Source organism: Mastigoproctus giganteus, chromosome 9 (genome assembly GCF_048544385.1).
Source record: "Mastigoproctus giganteus isolate SK-2022 chromosome 9, ASM4854438v1, whole genome shotgun sequence".
Lineage (NCBI taxonomy): Eukaryota > Metazoa > Arthropoda > Arachnida > Uropygi > Thelyphonidae > Mastigoproctus > Mastigoproctus giganteus.
The window spans coordinates 106,673,063-106,696,617 of NC_143583.1; the positions used below are offsets into that span (position 1 = coordinate 106,673,063).

General features: G+C 40.2%; 1 protein-coding gene across 2 annotated transcripts in view; it reads left to right on the forward strand.

Moving 5' to 3' along the window:
- Positions 1–23,555, forward strand: part of LOC150080626 (glycerol kinase-like) — a 420,206-nt gene that overhangs the window by 17,469 nt on the left and 379,182 nt on the right. For both annotated transcript variants that reach the window (XM_090381601.1, XM_090381600.1), the window contains exon 2: positions 3,344–3,417. In XM_090381601.1, the coding sequence (XP_090237727.1) occupies positions 3,344–3,417 (74 nt within the window). The remainder of the gene's footprint in view (positions 1–3,343; positions 3,418–23,555) is intronic.

Consider the following 23,555-nt stretch of genomic DNA (forward strand, 5'->3'; position numbering starts at 1 on the left):
GAATCGCCAAGGAAGAGTAGAATGATGATATCCAGTTCAGGACCCTGGGTTTTCCAAGCCCATACTCACCTGATGTGAGTCCCTGGGGTTGTAGAATAGATGTGCAGATATTTGCCTTTAGCCAGCAGATGGTTGATTTTTGGAAAAAACTTCCATCTGTTGTAAAAGTTGACAGCTTAAATAACTTCAAGGGAGAACTAGACAAACATTTGAAGTTAATGGATGGGTGAAATGGGAGGTTTTTTTTTTTTTTTTTGGCTGATGTAATATAAGCTTGCTTTCTTGCATCATATATAGGCTTTTAACTCCCCCCCCCTCTCATATACACGCACAACCTTAATGAGACAAAATTATATGAACTGTGATCTAAATGTATATCAAATCATTAATATGTTACTGTGTTGCAATCCGGAATACAGTAACAATGTCAACTCTGCAGCATATTATTATTATTATTAGTAGTAACATATAATGGAAGAAAGGAAGCTTGTAAAGCATCAATCAGCCCAAAAAAAAAAAAAAAAAAAAAAAAAGCCTCAGCTTCAAGAGTTGCCTATCATACATTCACAAGTAATATCAGACCTACAGTGTATTTCATTTTCATCCTTGGAAATGGCAACTGAGCCTACCAGTTTTGGACACTATGTTAAAATAACCTGGTTAATCACTGCTGAGCTCCTTTGTAGTCAGTAGCTAATTAATGACCCATTCAGAAATAAAAAACTAGAAGCCAACTTTATAAATCATTTTGTTAACTACAGTAAACCCTCGATTTAATGGACTAACAGGGGAGAAGGAGTGGCCGTTAATGCCGAAAGTTCATTAAATCAAATGTAACCTGGGGGGGGGTCATTTTTTATTGTTCTTCATGTAAAAAAAAAAAGCTTTAATACAATATGCAGTACTATACAATATAAAATTATGTTGCAATTTGGCCTTTGACTTACGGATATCAGAAACAGTTTGTTTTTTTACGCTGTAAATTTCATAAAACACGTGCTACTGAGATGCCTTGTTCTAATTTCTCAATTAGCTCTAATTTCTGTGCCACATTTAAGTTCACATGCTTTCTTTTAACTCCTCTATCACTTGATGCCATTTTACATTGTAAGGATTGCAAAATTATTTAATAAATAAAGTCACAATTCCGAAATCACAGAAATACTCTGTATACAACCTGATCGCATGATAGTTTGAGGCAGACAGACCGAAACAAAGCGAGTTGGTAGACCTGCAGTTTAGTGTCACATTCAGCTCGCAAGTCACCGCTTGCTCTTATCTGTAATCTGGGAAAACAGCTATTTGAACACGTTTTCAGAAAGAATAAAAAACAATTTCCTGAATTTGATTATAAAAATAAAAGTAAGTAATTATCAAAACAATAATGGAAATAGGTAATTATTATTAATTTTTAATTAATAATAACACTGAAGTTTTGTATAACTTAAAAAAAAAGAATATGGTTGAGATTAATATGTACATTACTGTATTATTATTTGTCCGGTCCTTTATAATCCAAAATCTGTTATATCGGGGTCTGTTAAATCGAGGGTTTACTGTACTTCAAAATACAATTTTTGCAATATCTGTGAAAATCAAATACATTTTTTGAATTCTCTACATCTTCACTACGTAAACAATTTTCTCCAAAAATTAGTAAGCTTTTCTTTTTTTTATGTAAACCCCTTGGCTTTTTGTCCACACATATGCAATTTAATGTTATTTTATTTCTTTCTTTTGGCAATAAAGAAATAATAATAATATTGTGAATAAAATATCATTAATATATAAATTACTTCTTACACTTCAGTACTACAGTATGGCCCAAAATAAATGCTAATGAAAATGATGGTTAATGAACAGTAATATGTTCAATGTGATCACCTTCTCAATCAAGACACAGTTCCAGATATGAAATAAAATATGCAGTCATGATCTGGAATAAAGAGTTGCTACATTGATTGGAAATGATCTTTGAGTTTAGTCTTCAGTGCTGGGATTGCTAAAAGTAGTGAATGATAAAATTCACTCGTCTTAATCATTCTCTGAACATGTGCATCTGGTGGTAGTAGGACAAATGAATTAAAAGTATTAGTGAAGGATACAAAGGGCAAAAAACTTCTGTCTTTGAAAAATGATCGGAATGTTCACCTAATAATGCTCTTGAAAAGTTGTCTTTTATCTAGTGAGGTCTGATTATACCATGCTCACCAACAGCACACAAGATAATGATGCACTGTGGGTGGGGATGATGATTTTGTCAAATCATTTGAAGCCAAATCTGTTGGTGCGACCAGACAGATTCTCATCAGAGAGCCAAATATTTCCATGGGAGGTTTGATCCTCAAGTACATAGTAAGAACCTGTGCTCAATAAAGGCATTGTTCTTCCATATAATGTGACCCCAGTGATTTCCCTACCTATATGCTGCATGAGAAAGCTAATATCTTACAGCAGTCATTGGGAGGACTGACAAAGCATTCAGTTTAATTGTGGTCCTTTGACTGTCAGTTGGCAATGAAAGCACCTATTGCAGAACACATCCTGCATTCTCATTTGTCATTATGTTTTGTGGATGGCCCGACTTGCCTTTCCTCTGTGTCAGGACACTTCCTGTATTGCTATGGAGGAAAAAACATTCTTATATTTATATGTGCATATTATTTTATGCATATGGTCAGAAATGTTTACTTGAGAAATATTTCCATGCTATTTCCGTTGAAACAGCATGCTAAAATTTCTTAATATCTCTTAAATTTCTGTTGTGCAAAAATTTAAGAGATATTAAAGAAATTTTTGCATGCTGTTTTAACGGAAATAGCATGGAAATATTTCTCGAGTAAACATTTCTGACCATATGCTTAAAATAATATGCACATATACATATAAAAATGTTTTTTCCTCCATTGGTACATAAAATGTGCCACACGGATCATTTTGTGCCACAATTATGATAATATCAGTTCTTTGTCTGTGAATCACTGATATTGATCAGTAATTTGGTTTGTACTCGTAGAGTATTTAAAAAAATTTTATATAACTTTTAATTATTATCACAGTGTAATCTTCAGCTGTTTTTATGCAGTCTGATATTGCATAAAGTTGAAATATCTTAATTTGTTTATCGAACAGTGTCTGCATGATGTTCTCAACCATTTTTTTATGCTGACAAACCATTAATAATAATTGTAATGTGCTATGTTGAATATTGTAGGAACTGTAAGGAGTTTTGTAGTAAGGATTGCTTTTCTATTATTTTGAGGGTGGGAGGGAAGATCCAACAGATAAAATTGCATTATATTTATGAATATTTACTTGAGTCATTCTTTCTCTCTCTGAGTAGATATTTGCAAGTAAGACTGCAGAACTAGTAACATATCATCAAGTAGAAATAGCACAATTATATCCATATGAAGGGTAAGTATTCTACATACTTTACTAGTTTTTATGCAGATATCTATAAGAAAAAACTTTTTATTATTCTGTGAATACAGTTACCTTGTTAATGTATGTGAGGCCTGATATAAAAGTACTAAGACCCTTTCTCTAAAAAAGATTAGTATACATACACCATTTATACAGGGTGTTTCAGTTAAACGTTTCAGAACTTCTAAGAGGGGTAGGATACATCCTGACAACTCAAAATCATATAGCAATGTGGGGTTGGAAATGCTTTCCTGAACCGGTGTTGTACACAGAAGCACCATAAAGAAAAGAGACTGTAAGTGAGAAATCGTTTTAATAATACATGAAAAGAAGCAAAAGGTACATGGATTAAAGTAAGTGTTCGAAGTTTCTTCCACGGGCTACAATGCACGCCTCACATCTCCGACGCATGGACATCCGAACATTCTGGAATACTCCAGGCGAATTTCTTCGGCAGCTACTGCGATTCTTGCAACCAGCTCCTCAGCATTGTCAACAGGGGTGACATAAACTAGCGATTTCATATGACCCCAGAAATAAAAATCAAGACATGATAGGTCGGGTGACCGAGCAGGCCAACGCACGGGACCACCACGTCCGATCCACTGTTGACCAAATGTGACATCCAAGTAGTTACGAACATCTCCGCTATAATGGGCAGGGGCTCCATCGTGTTGGAACCACATTGTCTGTTGCGTCGATGCAGAAATCTGTTCATCTCTCAAAAGTTGTGGCAATACTTGCTGCAGAAAGATCAAGTAGATAGGTCCGGTTAGACGACACGGTAACAGGTAAGGTCCGATGAATTGATCTCCCATAATACCGGCCCATACATTGACCGAAAATCGAATCTGTGCTGCACGACGTCGTATTGCATGCGGGTTCTCGACCGCCCAGATATGGTCGTTATGCGTGTTGAAAATTCCTTCCCTTGTGAAGGATGCCTCATCGGAAAACAACACTTCAGCAGGAAAAAGGGGATTTGTAGCACATTTTCCAAGGTACCACTGTGCGAAGGCAATACGAGGTGCATAATCCTCCGGTTGCTGTGTCTGGACACGCTGCATCAGGATAGCATTTCCGCTTCAGGATAGCATTTCCGACCCCACATTGCTATATGATTTCGAGTTGTCAGGATGTACCCTACCCCTCTTAGAAGTTCTGAAACGTTTAACTGAAACACCCTGTATAGGCAGTTCCCTTCAACAATGATATTAGCATTAGTTGAGGCATATGATGTAAGAAATCAAGCTTATACAGCATCAGCCAAAAAAAAAAAAAAAAACCTTCCCACCCATAAAATCATTCCAAATGTTTGTCTAGTTCTACCTTAAGTGCATTAAGAATCTGCAGATAAATGAACCACTAGGTGGCAGTGATCACAGTGTGCTGAAGTGGGATTTACTCAAAGAGGTAACTACCATTAGGGGTAAAGGGAAGGGTTATTGCTTTCGTAAAGGCGACTACAATGGACTGAGATAGTATTTAAATTCTATACAGTGGGACCAACTGATGATGTTACCAACAGCAAATGCAAAATGGGAAGCATTCAAAGAACTTATCTTGGAAGCTACTAGGCTTTACACACCAACTAAGAGGCGCCTCCATAGCCAGGTGGGAAGGAGCAGCAGTGCGTAGCACAGGCTTCTTGATTAGACCGGGGTTCGAGCCCCTCACCACCAAATACGGAGGATGCGGAAAGGTCAGGGAATGACCACCGCATATCCCGGAGCAATATGGCCTTAGTTGCTAATGCTCCTAAAAACCAAATAACAAACAAACAAACAAACAAACCAACTAAGAAATATTGTTCAAGGTTTAGGCCTAAATGGATGTCAGATGAACTGATGAGGCATATGGCAGAGAAGAAACATGCATGGGATACATACAAATTAACACATGACACAGAAGCCTATGATAGATACAAGTTGATCTGTAACCAAGTTACAAAGGAGGTTAGGCAGGCGAAGGCAGATTACGAGAAATCTTTGGCAAGGGATGCAAAAAAAAACAGCAAAGAGTTCTTTACTTATGTAAACTCTAGAAGGGAGGGGATGAATCAGATTGGTCCACTTGATATTGATGGGTCAACTGTTGATGATCCTGCTCAGGTAGCTAACAAACTAAATGAATATTTTGCATCGACATTCACACACGAGGAGTTATTTAGCGAGGGGAAAGCCAGAGGTGTATTCAACTGTAGCAGTAAGCTAGAGAACCTTGTAATAACTGAGAGTAAAGTGGAGGAGAAATTGTTGAAGATAAACACAAGAAAGGCACCCGGGGTGGATGGGATCTATCCAGTTATATTAAAGGAGGCAGCAGAGGAAGTAAGCAAACCCTTAGCCATAATTATGAGAGCTTCCTTGGACTCAGGGGAGGTACCCACAGACTGGAGATGTGCAAATGTGACCCCAATTCACAAAGGAGGATCAAAGGCTGACACAATTCTCTTAGCAGTAGTAATTATATTCTCTTAGCAGTAGTAATTATAGACCTGTGAGTTTAACTTCTGTTCCAAGAAAATTAATGGAGGCACTAGTTAAAGAAGCACTGCAAGATCATTTAGACAAGACTTCAGTTATAGCTTGGAAACAGCATGGTTTTGTTAAGGGGAAGTTTTGCCTGACCAGTTTGATTGGATACTATGATGCAGTCACAAAGGAACTGGATGCAGAGAATAACTTTGATATTATATACTTGGATCTTAGAAAGGCTTTTGATACTGTTGCACATGGAAGACTGCTGCACAAATTGGAGCAGTGTGACATTGGAGGCAAATTGCTGCTGTGGATAAAGGGGTGGCTGAGGGGGAGAAGACAGAGAGTGGTAATCAATGGACACTGCTCGTCGTGGACTAATGTTATTAGTGGAGTCCCTCAGGGCTCAGTGTTGGATCCATTATTGTTTTCTGTATTCATAAATGATATTGATGATGGTATATCAAGCTTAATGTCGAAGTTTGCAGACGATACAAAGGTAGGCAGGGTTGTCAAGGACACTACTGACACTATGCTGCTGCAACAGGATATGGAAAGGTTGAGCAGATGGGCTGAGAGGTGACAAATGAAGTTTAACATTGACAAATGTAAAGTACTACACATGGGAAACAGCAACCCCAGAGCAACGTATCAACTCTGTGGTACTACACTGACAGTGGTAGAGAATGAAAGGGACCTGGGGGTGATTGTGCAGGAAGATATGAAGTTCTCTGAGCAGTGCAGACGGGCTGCAAGAGTAGCTCATGGTGTATTGTCAATGATATATAGGAATTTTTCTAGCAGGGATAAGGAGGTGATTATTCCCTTGTATAAGGCAATGGTCAGGCCACACCTAGAGTACTGTATACAGGTCTGGAGGCCTCATTTCAAGAAGGATGTAGAGCTGCTGGAACGAGTACAGAGAAGGGCAACAAGATTAGTGAATGGAACAAAGGGGTGCTCTTACAAAGAAAGGCTTAAGTTTTGCAAATTACAGTGTCTGGAGACTAGGCACCAGCGAGGTGATCTGATAGAGGTCTATAAAGCCTTGAATGGTTTGAGCGTGCTCAATGCTGATGGGATTCTTCCTCTCTTTCAGAATAATCACCCGAGAGGGCATAAATTCAAATTGAGGAAAGACAGATGTAGGATAGACATGCTGAAATTTGCCTTTAGCCAGCGGGTGGTTGGTTGGTGGAACAGACTTCCATCCCTTGTCGTGGAAGTTGATAGCCTAAATAAGTTTAAGGCTCAGCTGGACAGGTATTTCGAACGAACAGAGGGGTGAAGTGGAAGTGGTTATTTATTTATTTTATTTTTATTTTTTTTTGGCTGATGCTGCAAAAGCTTGCTTTCTTGCATCAAATGCCTCTACTAATGCTAATGCTAATTTATTTAAGCTATCAACTTCCACAACAACAGATGGAAGTCTGTTCCAGCAATCAACTACCTGCTGGCTAAAGACAAACTTCCATTCTATTCTACACATCTGTTCTACAACTGTCTTTCCTCAGTTTCAGTTTATGCCCCCTCAGGTTTGGAATCTGAGCAAGAGGAAGAATCCCATCAGCATTTAGCCTGCTCAATCCATTCAAGGCCTTATACACCTCAACCAGATCACCCTGCAGGTGCCAGATGCTGCAACTTGCAGAACTTAACACTTTCTTCATAAGCACACCCCTTTGTTCTTCTCATCAATCTTCTTGCCCTTCTCTGTACACATTTTAGCAACTCTACATCCTTCTAAAAATGAGGCCACCAGACCTGTACATAGTACTCACTGTATGGCCTGACCATTGCCTTATACAAAGGGATAATCACCTCCTTGTCTCTGCTAGCAAAATTTCTATATATCATTGACCTGCCGTGGCAGCCCGTCTGCACTGATCAGAGAACTTCATATCTCACTGCACAATTACACCCAGGTCTTTTTCATTCTCCCCCTCCTAAGTGTAGTACTACACAGTTGGTACTTTTCTCTTGGGTTACTGCTACTCATATGCAGTACTTTGCATTTGTCAATGTTAAACTACAGTTGCCAGTTCTCAGCCTATCTGTCATAACTTTTCTAGATCCTGTTGCAGTAGCATACTTTCTTTAGTGTCATTAACAACCCTGCCAACCTTTGTATCATCTGCAAACTTGGACATTAAGCCTGATATACTCTCATCGATATCATTGATAAAAACAAAAAAAAACAACATTGGGCCCAGCACCGAACCGTGGAAGACTCCACTAATAACATTAGTCCACATAGAGCAGTGTCCATTTATTACCATTCCCTGTGATCTCCCACTCAACCATCTCTTTATCCATTGCAGCAACTTGCCCTTAATGCCATACGGCTCCAATTTGTACAGCAGTCTTCCATGTGCAACGGTATCAAAAGCTTTCCTGAAATCCAAGTATATGATATCAAAATTATTTTTAGCATCCAGTTCCTTTGTGATCAGTTCCAATCAGATTGGTCAGACATGACTTCCCCTTAACAAAACCCATGCTGTGTCTGAACTATTGTTGCTGTCTTGTCTAGTTGATCCTGTATCACCTCTTTAATGACTCCATTATTTTCCCCAGAACAGAAGTTAAACTAACAGGTATATAATTATTTGTGTCACACTTTGAATGTTATGATGGTTGGCAGGTTGGTTAATGACAGTATGCTACTGCAACAAGATCTTGAAAAATTAGTATGGGTAGCTGTAATCCTAGAGTAATGTATCAACTGTGTGGTATCCGCCCCTCCTCCCGGGTAGTTGAAATTAAAAAGACTTGGTGGTAATTTTTTTAAAATTTTTTATGAAAACCCCAAACACGAGAGGTTTTAGAACCTATAAGTACTAGTGTACCGTGCTTGGGTTGGAGGTTGAGAGGATGAAAGAAGAAAGAAATTCTCTTAGCAGTGGAGATAGGCTGCCAGGACTGCACATGGGGTTTTGTCAATGATATACAGGAATTTTGCTAACAGGGATAAGGAGGTAATTATTCCATTGTATAAGGCTACGTGAGACCACATCTTTAGTACTTTGTGCAGGTCTGGAGACCTCATTTTAGGAAAGATATTTAGCTGCTGAAGCAGTTGCAGAGAAGGGCAATGAAATTGGTGATGGGAATCAAGGAGTGCTCGTACCAGTAAAGGTTTGAGTTCTGCAAAGTGCAGTGTTTGGAGATTAGACACCTGCAAGAGATCTGATTGAGGTTTTTACAGCTTTGAAGTGGATTGAGCAAGCTTAATGCTGATGGAATTCTTCCTCTTGCTCAGACTGTGGAAATGAGAGAGCATAAATTCCAATTGAGCAAGGATGGTTGCAGAATGCTGTGCAGAAGTTTGCCATTAGCCAATAAGTGGTCAGTTGCTGGAGCAAACTTCTATCCAATGTTGTGGAAGTGGATAGTGTGAGTAAATTCAAGGAAGAAGTAGACCAACTGTCAGAGTGGATGGTTGGGTGAAATGGGATATATTTTTTTTTTTTTTTTTTGCTGATGTTGTATAAGCATGCTTTCTTACATCAGTTGCCATTAATAATACTAATACTACTAACTAATATAACATGTTATCATTATATTATTGGTAATTATTTTATTTGCAGAATGATTGTTGTGCTTATAATCAATATTGAAATAACTTCATTATTACATTTTGTTTTTGTGAAGATGAAAATCTGAAATTACATACTACAGGACCTCATCATGTCTAAATTAGGCCTATCCTTTATCTAAATATAGGCTTCATTCACTGAAATGTATATTTGGATCAGAATGTAGATGCAAAATACCTATTATAAGCAGGGCCATCTGTAGTTAAATCATTGATGTGAAGTGTCCCAATGTGATTCAGTCCTTTCCTTCTGCTGTTATTATAAACATATACGTCTGTTACTGTTCTTTGCATTCTTTGTCAGAGATGCCTTGTAATCTGCCTTAGCTTGCCTGATCTTCTTTGTATTTTGATTACAGACTAGTTTATATCTACCATAGACTTCCGTATCCCCTGATAATTTCTATGCATTCCACACACATTTGTTCTCTTCCACAACTCTTGCACATGGAAGTCTGCTGAACAAATTGGAGCAGTGCGGCATTGGAGGCAAATTGCTGCTATAGATAAAGGGATGGTTGAGTGGGAGAAGACAGAGAGTGATAATCAATGGACACTGCTCTTCATGGACTAATGTTATTAGTGGAGTTCCTCAGAGTTCAGTGTTGGGTCCATTGTTGTTTTCTGTATTTATAAATGATATTGATGATGGTATATCAAGCTTAATGTCCAAGTTTGCAGACGATATGAAGGTTGGCAGGGTTGTTAAGGACACTAATGACAGTATGCTGCTGCAACAGGATCTAGAAAATTTGAGCAGATGGGCTCTTTTTTTTTGTTATTCGGTTTTTAGGAGCATTAGCAACTAAGGCCATATTGCTCTGGGATATGCAGTGGTCATTCCCTGACCTTTCCACATCCTCCGTATTTGGTGGTGATGGGCTCGAACCCCGGTCTAATCAAGAAGCGGGTTCTACACACTACGTGCTGCTCCTTCCCACCTGGCTACGAAGGCGCCGACGCAGATGGGCAGAGAGGTGGCAAATGAAGTTTAATATTGACAAATGTAAAGTACTACATATGGGAAGCAGGAACCCCAGAGTAATATATCCTCTTTGCTTGAGCACTTCAGCCAGTAGACTAACGTTAGAGACTTCTGGATATCTTAGAATGCATTGGGCCTCCTCCCTGGTACTACACTGACAGTGGTAGAGAATGAAAAGCACCTGGGGGTAATTGTGCAGGCAGATATGAAGTTTTGTGAGCAGTGCAGATGGTCTGCAAGAGTAGCTCATGGTGTCTTCTCAATGATATACAGGAATTTTTCTAGCAGGGATAAGGAGGTGATTATCCCCTTGTGTAAGGCAATGGTCAGGCCACACCTTGCATACTGTATACAGGTCTGGAGGTTTCATTTTAAGAAGGATGTAGAGCTGTTGGAATGGGTACAGAGAAGGGCAACAAGATTAGTGAATGGTACAAAGAGTTACTTTTACGAAGAAAGGCTTAAGTTTTGCAGATAACAGTGCTTGGAAACTAGGCACCTGCGAGGTGATCTGATTGAGGTGTATAAAGCCGTGAATGGTTTGAGCATGCTCAATGCTGATGGGATTCTTTCTCTTGCTCAGAATAATTGCCTGAGAGGGCATAAATTCAAATTGAGGAAAGACGTAGGATAGATATGCGGAAGTTTGCCTTTAGCCAACAGGTAGTTGATTGGTGGAATAGACTGCCATCTTTTGTTGTGGAAATTGATAGCCTAAATAAATTTAAGACTGAGCTGGACAGGTATTTGGAACGAATGGAGGGGTGAAAATCAGAGCGTTTTTTTTTGGCTGATGCTGTATAGGCTTGCTTTCTTGCATCGTATGCATCGTATACTAATGCTAATGCTAAGTCTTATCAGCATCTCTGCTCAATTGCTGAGGTGTTGAGGACTCTGAAAGTGAACCAGCCACCATTGCAACCCAGAAAATCAAGACCATCTTCCAACAGAGAATGAAACCTTGTTGTCATCAGGCCCACTTGACTACAGTGTGGCGGTTAAAGCGGCTTTAACAACAAATTTCAAGAAACATCTGCAAAACATAAAGATAAAAAGCATGAGAAAGACAAGAAATCTGGGTATAATCATTGAGACTGCTACCAGGGAGGAGGCCCAATGCATTCTAAGATACCCAGAAGTCTCTAATGTTAGTCCACTGGCTGAAGTGCTCAAGAAAAACAGACCATCAGTTGTTCTCTTTGATGTTGACTAGGAGCTTACACCTGACAAGATATTAGATGACCTCTACAAGAGGAACCTGCAAGAGCACTTTCTCAAACAAGATTTACCACAAGAAGTGAGATGTAAATACTCAACCAAAAAAAAAATTAAATTGGACCCTGGAATCGGCACCTAGAATCTGGAACATTAGCAGAGGTAGAGGCACATGATGCAAGAACATTAGTAGAGGCACATGATGCAAGAAAGAAAGCTTATACAGCATCAACTAAAAAAAAAAAAAAAAACCCTTCCCATTTCACTGATCCATTCATTCGAAATGTTTGTCTAGTTCTGCCTTGAATTTATTTAAGCTATCGACTTCCACAACAACAGATGGAAGTTTGTTCCAGCAATCAACTACCCGTTGGCTAAAGGAAAACTTCCGCACATCTATTCTACAACTGTCTTTCCTCAGTTTGAATGTATGCCCCTCAGGTTTGTAATCTGAGCAAAAGAAGAATCCCATCAACACTGAGCTTGCTCAATGCTGATAGCCTACTCAGTGCTAATGGGATTGATCAATCAGATTGTGAAGGTGAAGACATTTTGAAGGCACAGGATAGAATCTACTTTGGGTGGAAAAGCCATTGTTTTCGTGAACATGTCCCTGTTCCAAAATGTTTCAAATGCTGAGATTTGGGCACACTACTTACACATGCACCCAAACAATTACTATATGTGGCACTGCACCCAAACGGGTCATGAATTCATAGTGTCAAAACCGTTCCCATGATCTGGTGTACTTCAATTGTAAATTGGCCAAGCAGGAGAGCACACACTGAGTCAGAGACCCACCATGTCCTCTCTACCTAAAAGCAAATTGCTTCATCCAGCAGAAGACAAATTATAGATAGACACCAAAATCAGAAAATCAACCCAACAATTAAATTTTTGCAAATTAATGCACAATGTTCCAGAGGTGTAGTTGATCAAATCAGGATGAGCAGGACATTGACATCCTCTCATTGCAAGAACCTTACACTCACTCACTCCTCCAAAACTTAAGTCTATCCTAGAAGCTTCAGGGTGATTGAATGTTCAGGTGAATCGCCCTGGGCTGCCATTGTTGTCCGAAACTTCCAGATCGTGGTTACTAAAATAACTTCCCTGTGCACTCTGCTTATCGTCTATGCTCAAATCTCTACACGGTTTGACTCACCCTACCTTGTCTCTCTGTATGCAAGGCCAAATGAAGACATCACTGCTACCATCCAGTACCTTCAGTCAGTCATCATGCTCCTCTCATCTGCCAATTTCTTATCTCCATGGATGTGATATCTGCTTGGCCCTGTGGCACAACACAACTCTTAGTAGCACTGGATCCCACTGCAGGCAACAGCTTCCTGCATACCACCACCACCCTTGATGTCCTCAATAAACTGGACCATCACCCAACGTTTAGTAGTATGCTTTGTGAGAGTACTACAGATGTCACATTTGCTTCAAGATCAATATCCCATCACTTTAAATTCTGCGAAGTTCAAGAGGCCTGGACCACTTCTGACTACAGGACCATTACCTTTTTGCTCTGTCAGTTGGTGGACCCAGGCACTCCAGAGTTCCATGGCATCATCTGCTACAAACTGACATCTGTCAGTTGTGACCTTTCGTCTCATCTGGTTGGTTCAGTCTGTCTGACCAGCTAAATAACTTGACAAAATCACCATCTTCAAAACCAAGCCTTCAAAAAAGAGATCCCATCACAGATCTATTCCATGGTGGTGTCCAGAAGTGGAACATCTCTGTAAGGCTGTTCCTGGAAAGGAACAGCCCTAGAACTCCTCTAGAACTCCTCCTGGAAAGACTTACAGTGTGGCAGGGCCTCTATGCCCCAACTTGAGATTGATGACTGTAGAGAAGTATATAGGATCCTGAGGAACTGATATACCAACCTTATTAGAATTAAGAACAAATAGAGGAGAAATTACTCAATTGACGATCTCCTGCAGGCACTGTGACTTGCTTCTGGGATGCCATGGTCAACCACATCTTGGACCACCTTTTTCCTGAGGATATGCAACCTACTATGGTACATCAGATAGAAACATGCACCCACAATCAGAATTACTGCAACCCACTAACTGAACAACTATTTATCAGAGAAGAGCTCATCATTGCTTTAGCAAAAATGGACAGGAGGTGCCCTGGGCCTGATGTAGTTGAGGTAGAGGTCCTGAAGAAACTGGTAGAAATCCACCCAGACACTATTCCCTCCTTGTTCAATAGGTGCCTTATAGAAGGCACATTCCCAGATGCCTGAAAGAATGCAAACATTAAACTGATACTCAAGAACCCTGAGAAACTTCCCCACCTATTTAGATCATATCGCCCAATTACCCTGCTTTCTATCTTTGGAAAAGTCCTTGAGTGACTCCACTTTTGCCTCTCAACCCACTATGAGACTCAAATGAGACTTCAGCTCTGCCAGCCAGTTTGGCTTCAAGGTTGGTTGCAGTACCACCAATACAATCCATCATCTCATTCAAGCTGCCAACGCTACAGAGGAGACTTCCTTGCTGACTTCTGTGGGCTTTTGACAGCTTCTGGTGGCCTTCTATCCTCCATTGCCTTCAGCATGCCAAACTTCCCAGAAATCTCTATTCCTGCCTTAAGAGTTACTTAAATAGCAGGTCATCTCTGTCACCACCAGATTACTTGCCCTGTCACCAGATGTTGCCTGCAGGGTTTGATTCTTGGACCATTCCTTTGGTCAGTCATTCTGGGTGAATTCCTCGCTGTGGATCTTGGGCAGGTGGAGTGCTTAGTGTTTGCTGACAATCTCGTCCTCACCATTTTGGCAGGCACTAGACACCTCCTTGAAGATCGAGCTACTACTGTTATTGGTCTCCTCTCCAAGGCTATTTTGTTAAAGGGACAACTTGACATTAGGCATCCCCCTGATATTAAGATTGGTGGCACCACCATTCACTTAGTCACCAAGTTAAAATATTTTGGAATTATTATTGACAGCAACCTCACTTTTACTCCATGCTGTCAATATCTTGGAACAAAGATTATAAAATACACTGCCTTGGTGAAAAGGATCATGTGCAAGGACTGGGGCCTTCGTGGTCATTCCCCACCCTGTTCTACGAGGCAGTTTTCTTGCTTATCATTTGTTATGAGGCTGGCACCTGCACTTACAGGGCAACACTTGTTAGGAATTCAAAGAAGCTACAATCAGTACAACATACCATGCCCCTCACCATCTCTAGGGCATGCTGTATTCTTAGTACTTCTGTCCTCCAGGCCTTGGTGGGCTTCTTTCCCATTTATCTGTATGTCATCCAAAGCAGGTTATCCATTGTCTTAAGAAAAGTATTCCGACCACTGTCCTAAATTACAGTGTGAATCTGGCAGATGACCTGAAAATTGAAAAAAGAAACATCTGAAATCACTTATCAGATCTGGAAAATGCATTGGAATTCCTTCTAAAGGTCTTGTCACAAAGTGATTCATTCCCCAAATAACCTTCACTATCTCTAATTTGTCCCTGTTCTCTTTACTTTCTTCATTCTCATGGCCACGGCTTCCTAAATGTCAAACTTGCTGAAGTTACATCATTGAGTATCCTCACTGCTGCTGTGGGATCCCAGAAAGCTGGGAGAATATCTTGTACCACTCCCCAAATTACGAAGACTTCAGAGCACATCTTATTACATCCACAAGAGGGCTTAAATCTGGGCAAGAGCACTTTTCCTTGCTGACCAGGACAGTTTTGTCATTCTCTCACAGTTCACACAGGAAGTGTCCACCAAATATAGTAAACACCTGAGAATCCAGGCCAACTTGATTCCAGCTCAGTCTTAAGATTAATACCAAAACTCGATAATCTACATCGACTTGACTGTATAATCATCTAACCCACACAGGGTATAACTCCACCAGTATGCCTTGTTGTGAGAAAGGTGGAACTGTCATTTTCGGATGACCCATGCCATTATGGTGCTCATCTGTGTGTGTGGTACCCTAGCTGTGCAATCTTTTATCCTTTCCATGGGCCTGGGTGGGCTCTCCAACTCAGGGACATCCAAACTCTTTGCCTCTCCCTACCATGCTTATCTGGATGATGCCTTCTTTCTTCTTCCTCCGTTCTTCTCACCTACCTTTATTCTCCACTCCAAAACTATCTCCTGCACTCACTTTACTTTCCTCTTTTTTTCCTAGGCAACTCTGGGGGTCAACTGACCTGAGTTCTTTCCTTCTGTTGCACTGCCTGGCCTACTTCCACAGGATTAGTGACTGGCAACATAAGTTCCCAATACGGAGGCCCCCCCACAGCTAAATGGCCAGAAGAACAACATAAACCAACACTACACTGCACAATCCTGCGCTTACAAATACACATTCTGACCTTTACAGGGAACTGTATGCATCACAGAGTACACAGAGTTGCGGGGGACCCCTGGTGCCGCCAGACAATAAACAATAACGACAATAAGTTGCTAAGTCTTCACATCATCTGCAAATTTTGACCTAATTCCCTCTATCTTTTCATTAATGTCATTTATGAAAATAAGAAACAACAGTGGTCACAGAACCAATATTTTCAGATCCTTATGTCTAATGTTAGATCAGTCTGAAGAGTAACCATTGATCACAACCCTTTATTTCTTACCCAGCAGCCAACATGTGATCCATCTAAGGATTTAACCTGTGATTTCAACATGTTTCAGTTTATACAGTAACCTCTCATGTAGGACTGAGTCAAATTCTTCGCTGAAATCCAAAAAAAACAATATAGAAATTATTCCCTACATTCAGAACATGGATGACTATGTCAGTTTAGCTAATAAGGTTACTTAAACATAATGTAGCCTTAACAAAAGCATTTTGTATATTCATTTATAATCTCTATGTCTCTGTAGCTCCCTGATTACTGCCTCCATGATTTTTCCTACCACAGATCAGACTGAGAGGTCTGTAGTTATCTACTTCAATCTTAGAACTGCCTTTTGAGTACGGGCAGTACATTGACATTTCACAAATCTGAAGGAATCTTGGATTCCTTTGGATTTGCGAAACAAAGGTTGGCAGGGTGGGATGGTGGCAGGATTTGTGAAACAATGATACAAAGGTTGGCAGGGTGGTTAATGACAGTAGCAATCTAGAAAAATTAGAAAATGAGACCTAGAAAAATTAGGCAGATAACATTTTTTTTTTTTTTTTTTTTTATGTAAACCCCAAAACACAAGAGGTATTAGAACCTCCCGTGTTTGGGGTTTTGTACATAGTACCGTTCTTGGGTTGGAGGTTGAGAAACAAAAGAAGTTATTTGTTGACATTGGACTTGAACTTCTGTAGACTGTAATTTTCATGAAATATATATAAAGGAAGGTTGTTCAAGAAAACAGCAGTCAAATGAATAAATGGGGAACATGAAAAGTTGGTTGTGTGAGTTCGAAGTTGAACAGTAAATGGCTGGTGGCAGCACATGTTTGGACTGTTTTGAAAGAGAGAGCGGGAATTATAGAAGCCAATATTTCCCATGGAAATATCTGTAGAAGAGGCATGCAGCAGAAACAGTACATCTATCAGACAGCGAGTGGAGAGACTCTGTTAGAGATGAATCATTAATTAACCTAACTGCCCTCTTTTGAACGGAATCAAGAAGCCCGAGAGAGGTTTTGGGGCACCACCCCAGATGTGGAAACACAATATTCCATGGTGGGGCGGATTTGCGATTTGTACAGAGTGAACAGATGTTTGGAAGAAAAGTAACGCTGAGAGTGAAAGAGAAAACAAAGTTTTTTATATGCAGAGGAAGTAATATTTGTAATGTGCTTGTGCCAAGAGAGAGATTAGAAGTCAGGGTAATCCCCAAAAGAGATATATAATTTTGCCTAGAAATCGAAGTGTCACCAAAGATAAGCATAGGAGCAGAAGAATCCTTTTTGCGACATATAAGATAAGACTGAGTTTTAGAAGGGTTGAAATCAACTATGTTGTCTTTGCCCCACTGGAGAATTACCCGAAGATCGGAATTTAAGGAATTGGTAGCAGATTTTCGAGAAGTTGAAGCTGATTGAGAAGGACATGGTTTCTGAAAATGGAAAGTGGAATGTAATGTGCTCTCATCGGCAAAACTATGGATAGGATTTCCAGTCAATGGAAGAAGGTCATTAATATTCAAGAGGAAAAGAGTGGGGGAAAGAACTGAACCTTGGGGGACGCTGGCATTAGTGCAGAAGTTAGAAGACAGAGAGCCATCTACCATCACCCTCAGTGAACGATTAGAGAGAAAACTAGATAATCAATTACTAAAAACAGTTGGCAAACCATAAGATGGAAGCTTGTTTAGAAGACCTTTATGCCAAACACGATCAAAAGCCTTTGAGATGTCAAGAGCAACTACTTGTGTTTCATCGAACCTTTCCATTGAATTAGTCCATAAATGGGTAACATAAGCCAATACATCATCAGTGGATTGACACTGACGGAATCCATACTGGCGATCGTTGATCAGACGGAAGATTTCTAGGTAGTTTAAGAGTTGGCGGTTAATTGATTTCTCCATTACTTTAGAAAGAGTAGAAGTAATTGCAATGGGACGATAATTGGATGGGAGGGATTTGTCACCCTTTTTAGGAACTGGCTGGATATGAGCAAATTTCCAAGCAGAAGGAAAAACACCTTTGGAATAAGAAAGTGAAAAAAGGCGCCAAAGAATAGGAGTAAGTTCAGGAGCGCAGGTTTTGAGAACAAGCGGAGAAATACCATCGGGACCTGGAGCTTTCTTAGCATCACGATTCGTCAAAATCCTTCTGACATCCTTTTGACGGAAGACCACAGGAGGCATTGAATGGAGTGTGTTGGGAATGGTGGGAGGTGTTTTACAAAGATCATTAATACATGAAGTGGAATAAAAATGGGATGCTAGCAGGTCAGCTTTATCCTTGGCTGAAGTGACAACAGAACCATCTGGCAGAGGGGGGAGCAGAGATGGGTAAAAGTTGCGGCAAATAGCTTTGGCAGGAGAATGCTTGGCTACCATTAGGGCAAGAAGCAAGTTTTCTCTCTTAGCCTGTTTAAACTCTAGTTTGGACTGATTAATAACTGCTTTACAATTGTTGCGAGCTTTGATGTAGGCAGAAAATGAAACTGAAGAATTAGAAACAGGCCAATTACATTATGCAACGTTCATCTCTTGAACAGCCTTAGCACATATATTGGAAAACCATGGTTTAGATAAAGGACGAGGTTTTAAAGTGGAGTGTGGGACATATCACTGAATGTATGTTATTTTGGGATTACTGCTATCTAAATGCTAAATAATCTAACTGTCTAACAAACTAAATGAATATTTTGCATCGACATTCACACATGAGGAGTTATTCAGTGAGGGGAATGCCAGAGGTGTATTCAACTCTGGCAGTAAGCTAGAGAATCTTGTAATAACTGAGAGTAAAGTGGAGGAGAAATTGTTGAAGATAAATACAAGAAAGGCACCTGGGGTGGAGGGGATCTATCCACTTATATTAAAGGAGGCAGCAAAGGAAGTAAGCAAACCCTTAGCCATAATTATGAGAGCTTCCTTGGACTCAGGGGAAGTACCCATGGACTGGAGATGTGCAAATGTGACCCCAATTCACAAAGGAGTCAATTCACAATTCAAAACTGAGCAAAGGAGGATCAAAAGCATGCTCAGTATTGAGCATGCTCAATGCCAATGGAATTCTTCATCTTTCTCAGAATAATCACCTCAGAGGGCATAAATTCAAATTGAGGAAGGACGGATGTCGGATAGATGTGCGGAAATTTGCCTTTGGCCAGCGGGTGGTTGGTTGGTGGAACCGACTTCCATCACTTGTTGTTGAAGTTGATAGCCTAAACAAATTTAAAGCTCAACTGGACAGGTATTTCGAACGAACGGAGGGGTGAAATGGGAGTGGTGTGTTTTTTTTTTTTTTTTTTTTTTTTTTTGGCTGATGCTGAATAAGCTTGCTTTCTTGCATCATATGCCTCTGCTAATGCTAATGCTAATGCTAAAAGGTGACACAAGTAATTATAGACCTGTTAGTTTAACTAATGTTCCTGGAAAATTAATGGAGGCACTGGTTAAAGAAGCAATGCAGGATCATCTAGACAAGACTTCAGTTATAGCTCAGACACAGCATGATTTTGTTAAGGGGAAGTCTTGCCTGACCAATTTGATTGGATACTATGATGCAGTCACAAAAAGAACTGGATGCAGGGAATAACTTTGATATTATATACTTGGATCTTAGAAAGGCTTTTGATACTGTTGCACATGGAAGACTGCTGCACAAATTGGAGCAGTGTGGCATTGGAGGCAAATTGCTGCTATGGATAAAGGGGCGGTTGAGGGGGAGAAGATAGAGAGTGGTAATCAATGGACACTGCTCATCATGGACTAATGTTATTAGTGGAGTCCCTCAGGGTTTAGTATTGGGTCCATTATTGTTTTCTGTATTTATAAATGATATTGATGATGGTATATCAAGCTTAATGTCCAAGTTTGCAGATGATACGAAGGTTGGTAGGGTTGTCAAGGACACTACTGAAACTATGCTACTGCAACATGATCTGGAAAGGTTGAGCAGATGGGCTGAGAGGTGGCAAATGAAGTTTAACATTGACAAATGTAAAGTACTACATATGGGAAACAGCAACCCCAGAGCAACGTATCAACCCTGGTACTACACTGACAGTGGTAGAGAATGAAAGGGACCTGGGGGTGGTTGTGCAGGCAGATATGAAGTTTTCTGAGCAGTGCAGACGGGCTGCAAGAGTAGCTCATGGTGTATTGTCGATGATATATAGGAATTTTTCTAGCAGGGATAAGGAGGTGATTATTCCCGTGTATAAGGCAATGGTCAGGCCACACCTGGAGTACTGTATACAGGTCTGGAGGCCTCATTTCAAGAAGGATGTAGGGATGCTGGAATGAGTACAAAGAAGGGCAACAAGATTCGTGAATGGAACAAAGGGGTGCTCTTACGAAGAAAGGCTTAAGTTTTGCAAATTACAGTGTCTGGAGGCTAGGCACCAGCGAGGTGATCTGATTGAGGTGTATAAAGTGTTGAATGGTTTTAGCATGCTCAATGCTGATGGGATTCTTCCTCTTGCTCAGTAAAATCACCTGAGAGGGCATAAATTCAAATTGGGGAAAGACAGATGTAGGATAGACGTGAGGAAATTTGCCTTTAGCCAGCGGGTGGTTGGTTGGTGGAACAGACTTCCATCCCTTGTCGTGGAAGTTGATAGCCTAAATAAGTTTAAGGCTCAGCTGGACAGGTATTTCGAATGAACAGAGGGGTGAAGTGGAAGTGGTTATTTTTTATTTATTATTTTTATTTTATTTTATTTATTTTATTTTTTTTTTTGGCTGATACTGCATAAGGTTGCTTTCTTGTATCAAATGCCTCTAGTAATGCTAATGCTAATGCAAGAATTATCATTGTTATTTAATTAGAATTTATCATATATCATTACTAAACCTCAGTTGCCATTTTCCATGAAATACTTGTGTCAGTATCATTAATAGCTATTAAAAACAGTAAGGGGCGTAACACTAGCCCCGTGTAGAACTGCACAAATTGCACAAAGTGCAATGGCTATCTATATCTATTCTTTGTCTCCTGCCACACAACAAACCCTTTATCCATTGTAGTAATTTGCTTCTAATGTTTACTTCAATTTATAAAATGCTTGTACATTAGCATTAACAATAGTAGTGGCAAATGATGCAAGAAAGCAATCTTATACAGCATCACACTTCTCATTTCATTCATTCCACCTTCATTCATTCCACCCAATAGTTTGTCTAGTTCGTCCTTGAATTTATTTATGTTATCAACTTTGCCAACAACAGATGGAAGTGTGTTTCAGTAATCCCCTTCCCAATCTCATTGCTGGCTAAAAGCAAACTTCCACACATCTATTCAGCAACTGTTATTCCTCGATTTGAATTTGTGCCTCCTCATGTGTGTAGTCTGAGCAAGAGGAAGAATCCCATCATCATTGAACTTGCTTAATCCATTCAAAGCCTTAAACACCTCAATCATATCACCTTGCAGGTGTCTAGTCTCCATACGTTGCAGTTTGCATGACTGAAGCCTTTCTTGGTAAGAGCACCCTGTTGATCCCCTCCCCAATCTCATTGCCCTTCTCTGTATACGCGTTCGAACAGCTCTACATCCTTCCTAAAACGAAGCCTCCAGATCTGTATACAGTACTCAAGGTGTGGCCTGACTATTGCCTTATACAATGGGATAATCATCTCCATATTCCTGCTAGCAAAATTCCTGTATATCATTGACAAAACCCCATGAGCAATCCTGCCAGCCTGTCTGCATTGCTTAGAGAACTTTATATCTGACTGCACAACTATACCCAGGTCTCTTTCATTTTCCACATGCCTGAGTGTACTACCACACAGTTGATACGTTACTTTGGGATCACTGCTACCCATATGCAGTACTTTTGCATTTCTCAATGTGGCTAAGGTTACGAAAGCCAACATGAGAACCACAGGAAACTTCGGGGAAAACTGAGCAAAATCGTTTCCGACTACTGCAGTTTTTCCCTTCATTCTCGGTAAACAGATGGTGCATTTTGTCCATAGTGGCAGTAGAAGTCGTTTTGCTATCAGGTTAAAACAGCAAGAAGGGGGAGGGATTAACACCCTAAGATTGAGGAAGTGTGGAGGTTGTTACCAGTAAGTAAATTTCAGCCACGAAGGTATTACACTCATGAACTCCGATAAGCTGCCTTCAATAATGAGAAAAAACTAATCAATACGTCGTTACTGACTTCTACAGACACTACTGATAACATGTTCCACCTGTTAATGCTGGGAGAAACTGAGGTAGCAGGAAAAGATTTTGCCCGGTAAGTTTTCCCGAAGTTTCCAGTGATTCTCGTGCCCTCAATGTTAATTCCAATTGCCACTTCTCTGCGTAACTTTTCTAGATCCTGTTGCAGTAGCATATCATCATTCCTGTCATTAACCACCCTGCCAGCATTTGTATCATTTGCAAATTGGACATTAAGCCTGACAGGCCTTCATCAATATCATATTATACTGATGAAGTCCATGATAATAATAGTCCTTGAAGAGCAGTGTCCATTGATTACCACTCTGTCTTCTCCCACTCAACCGTCCCTTTCTCCATAGCAGCAACTTGACTGTAATTCCACATTGCTCCAGTTTGTAGAGTAGTCTTTTATGTTCGAGATGTAGGGTAGTTTGAGGTGTAGCATAAATGCACTCGAAGAAATTGATGTGAGGGACCCATCAAGCTCTGAGCTGTCAGACTCAATGCCAGAGCTCACTCCTGAGCATCAGGCAACACATCAGCAATTTCCAAGGCAGAATGCGCTGGTCCCAAAGGAACTAGTTATTGTTGGTGAATCTATTGTCACGGAGACGGAGAATATATAATGCAAAAAAGGTAAGTGGAACAGGATCAGGGTAGGTCTGCCAGGGGAAAAAGTTGATGATGTTGTAGAGCAGATATCATCTTTTAAGGGCACAAAAGGTGACATTGTTATACCTGTTGGCACTAATGACATTAAGAGTAAGAGATCTGCAGATTTACTTAACAAGTACTGGTCAATGTTGAAAAAAAGTCAAGAGTTATGGTTGAATTTGAAAGTGTCTGCAATTCTGCCCAGACACGATAGGAGGGAGTATATGATGAGAGCCTAGTCAGTCAGTTTAGCCCTGGAGAGATGGTTCAGGGCTCATGGGATAGAATTTTTTTTCAGCGTCGTCTGTGCTTGTTAACAGGAAAGGGTGCTTCTAAAGGACTGGAGTACACTTAAATAGAAAGGGTGCAAGAATATTTGCTGATGCTATCGAGGCAGTGATAGCTGGGTT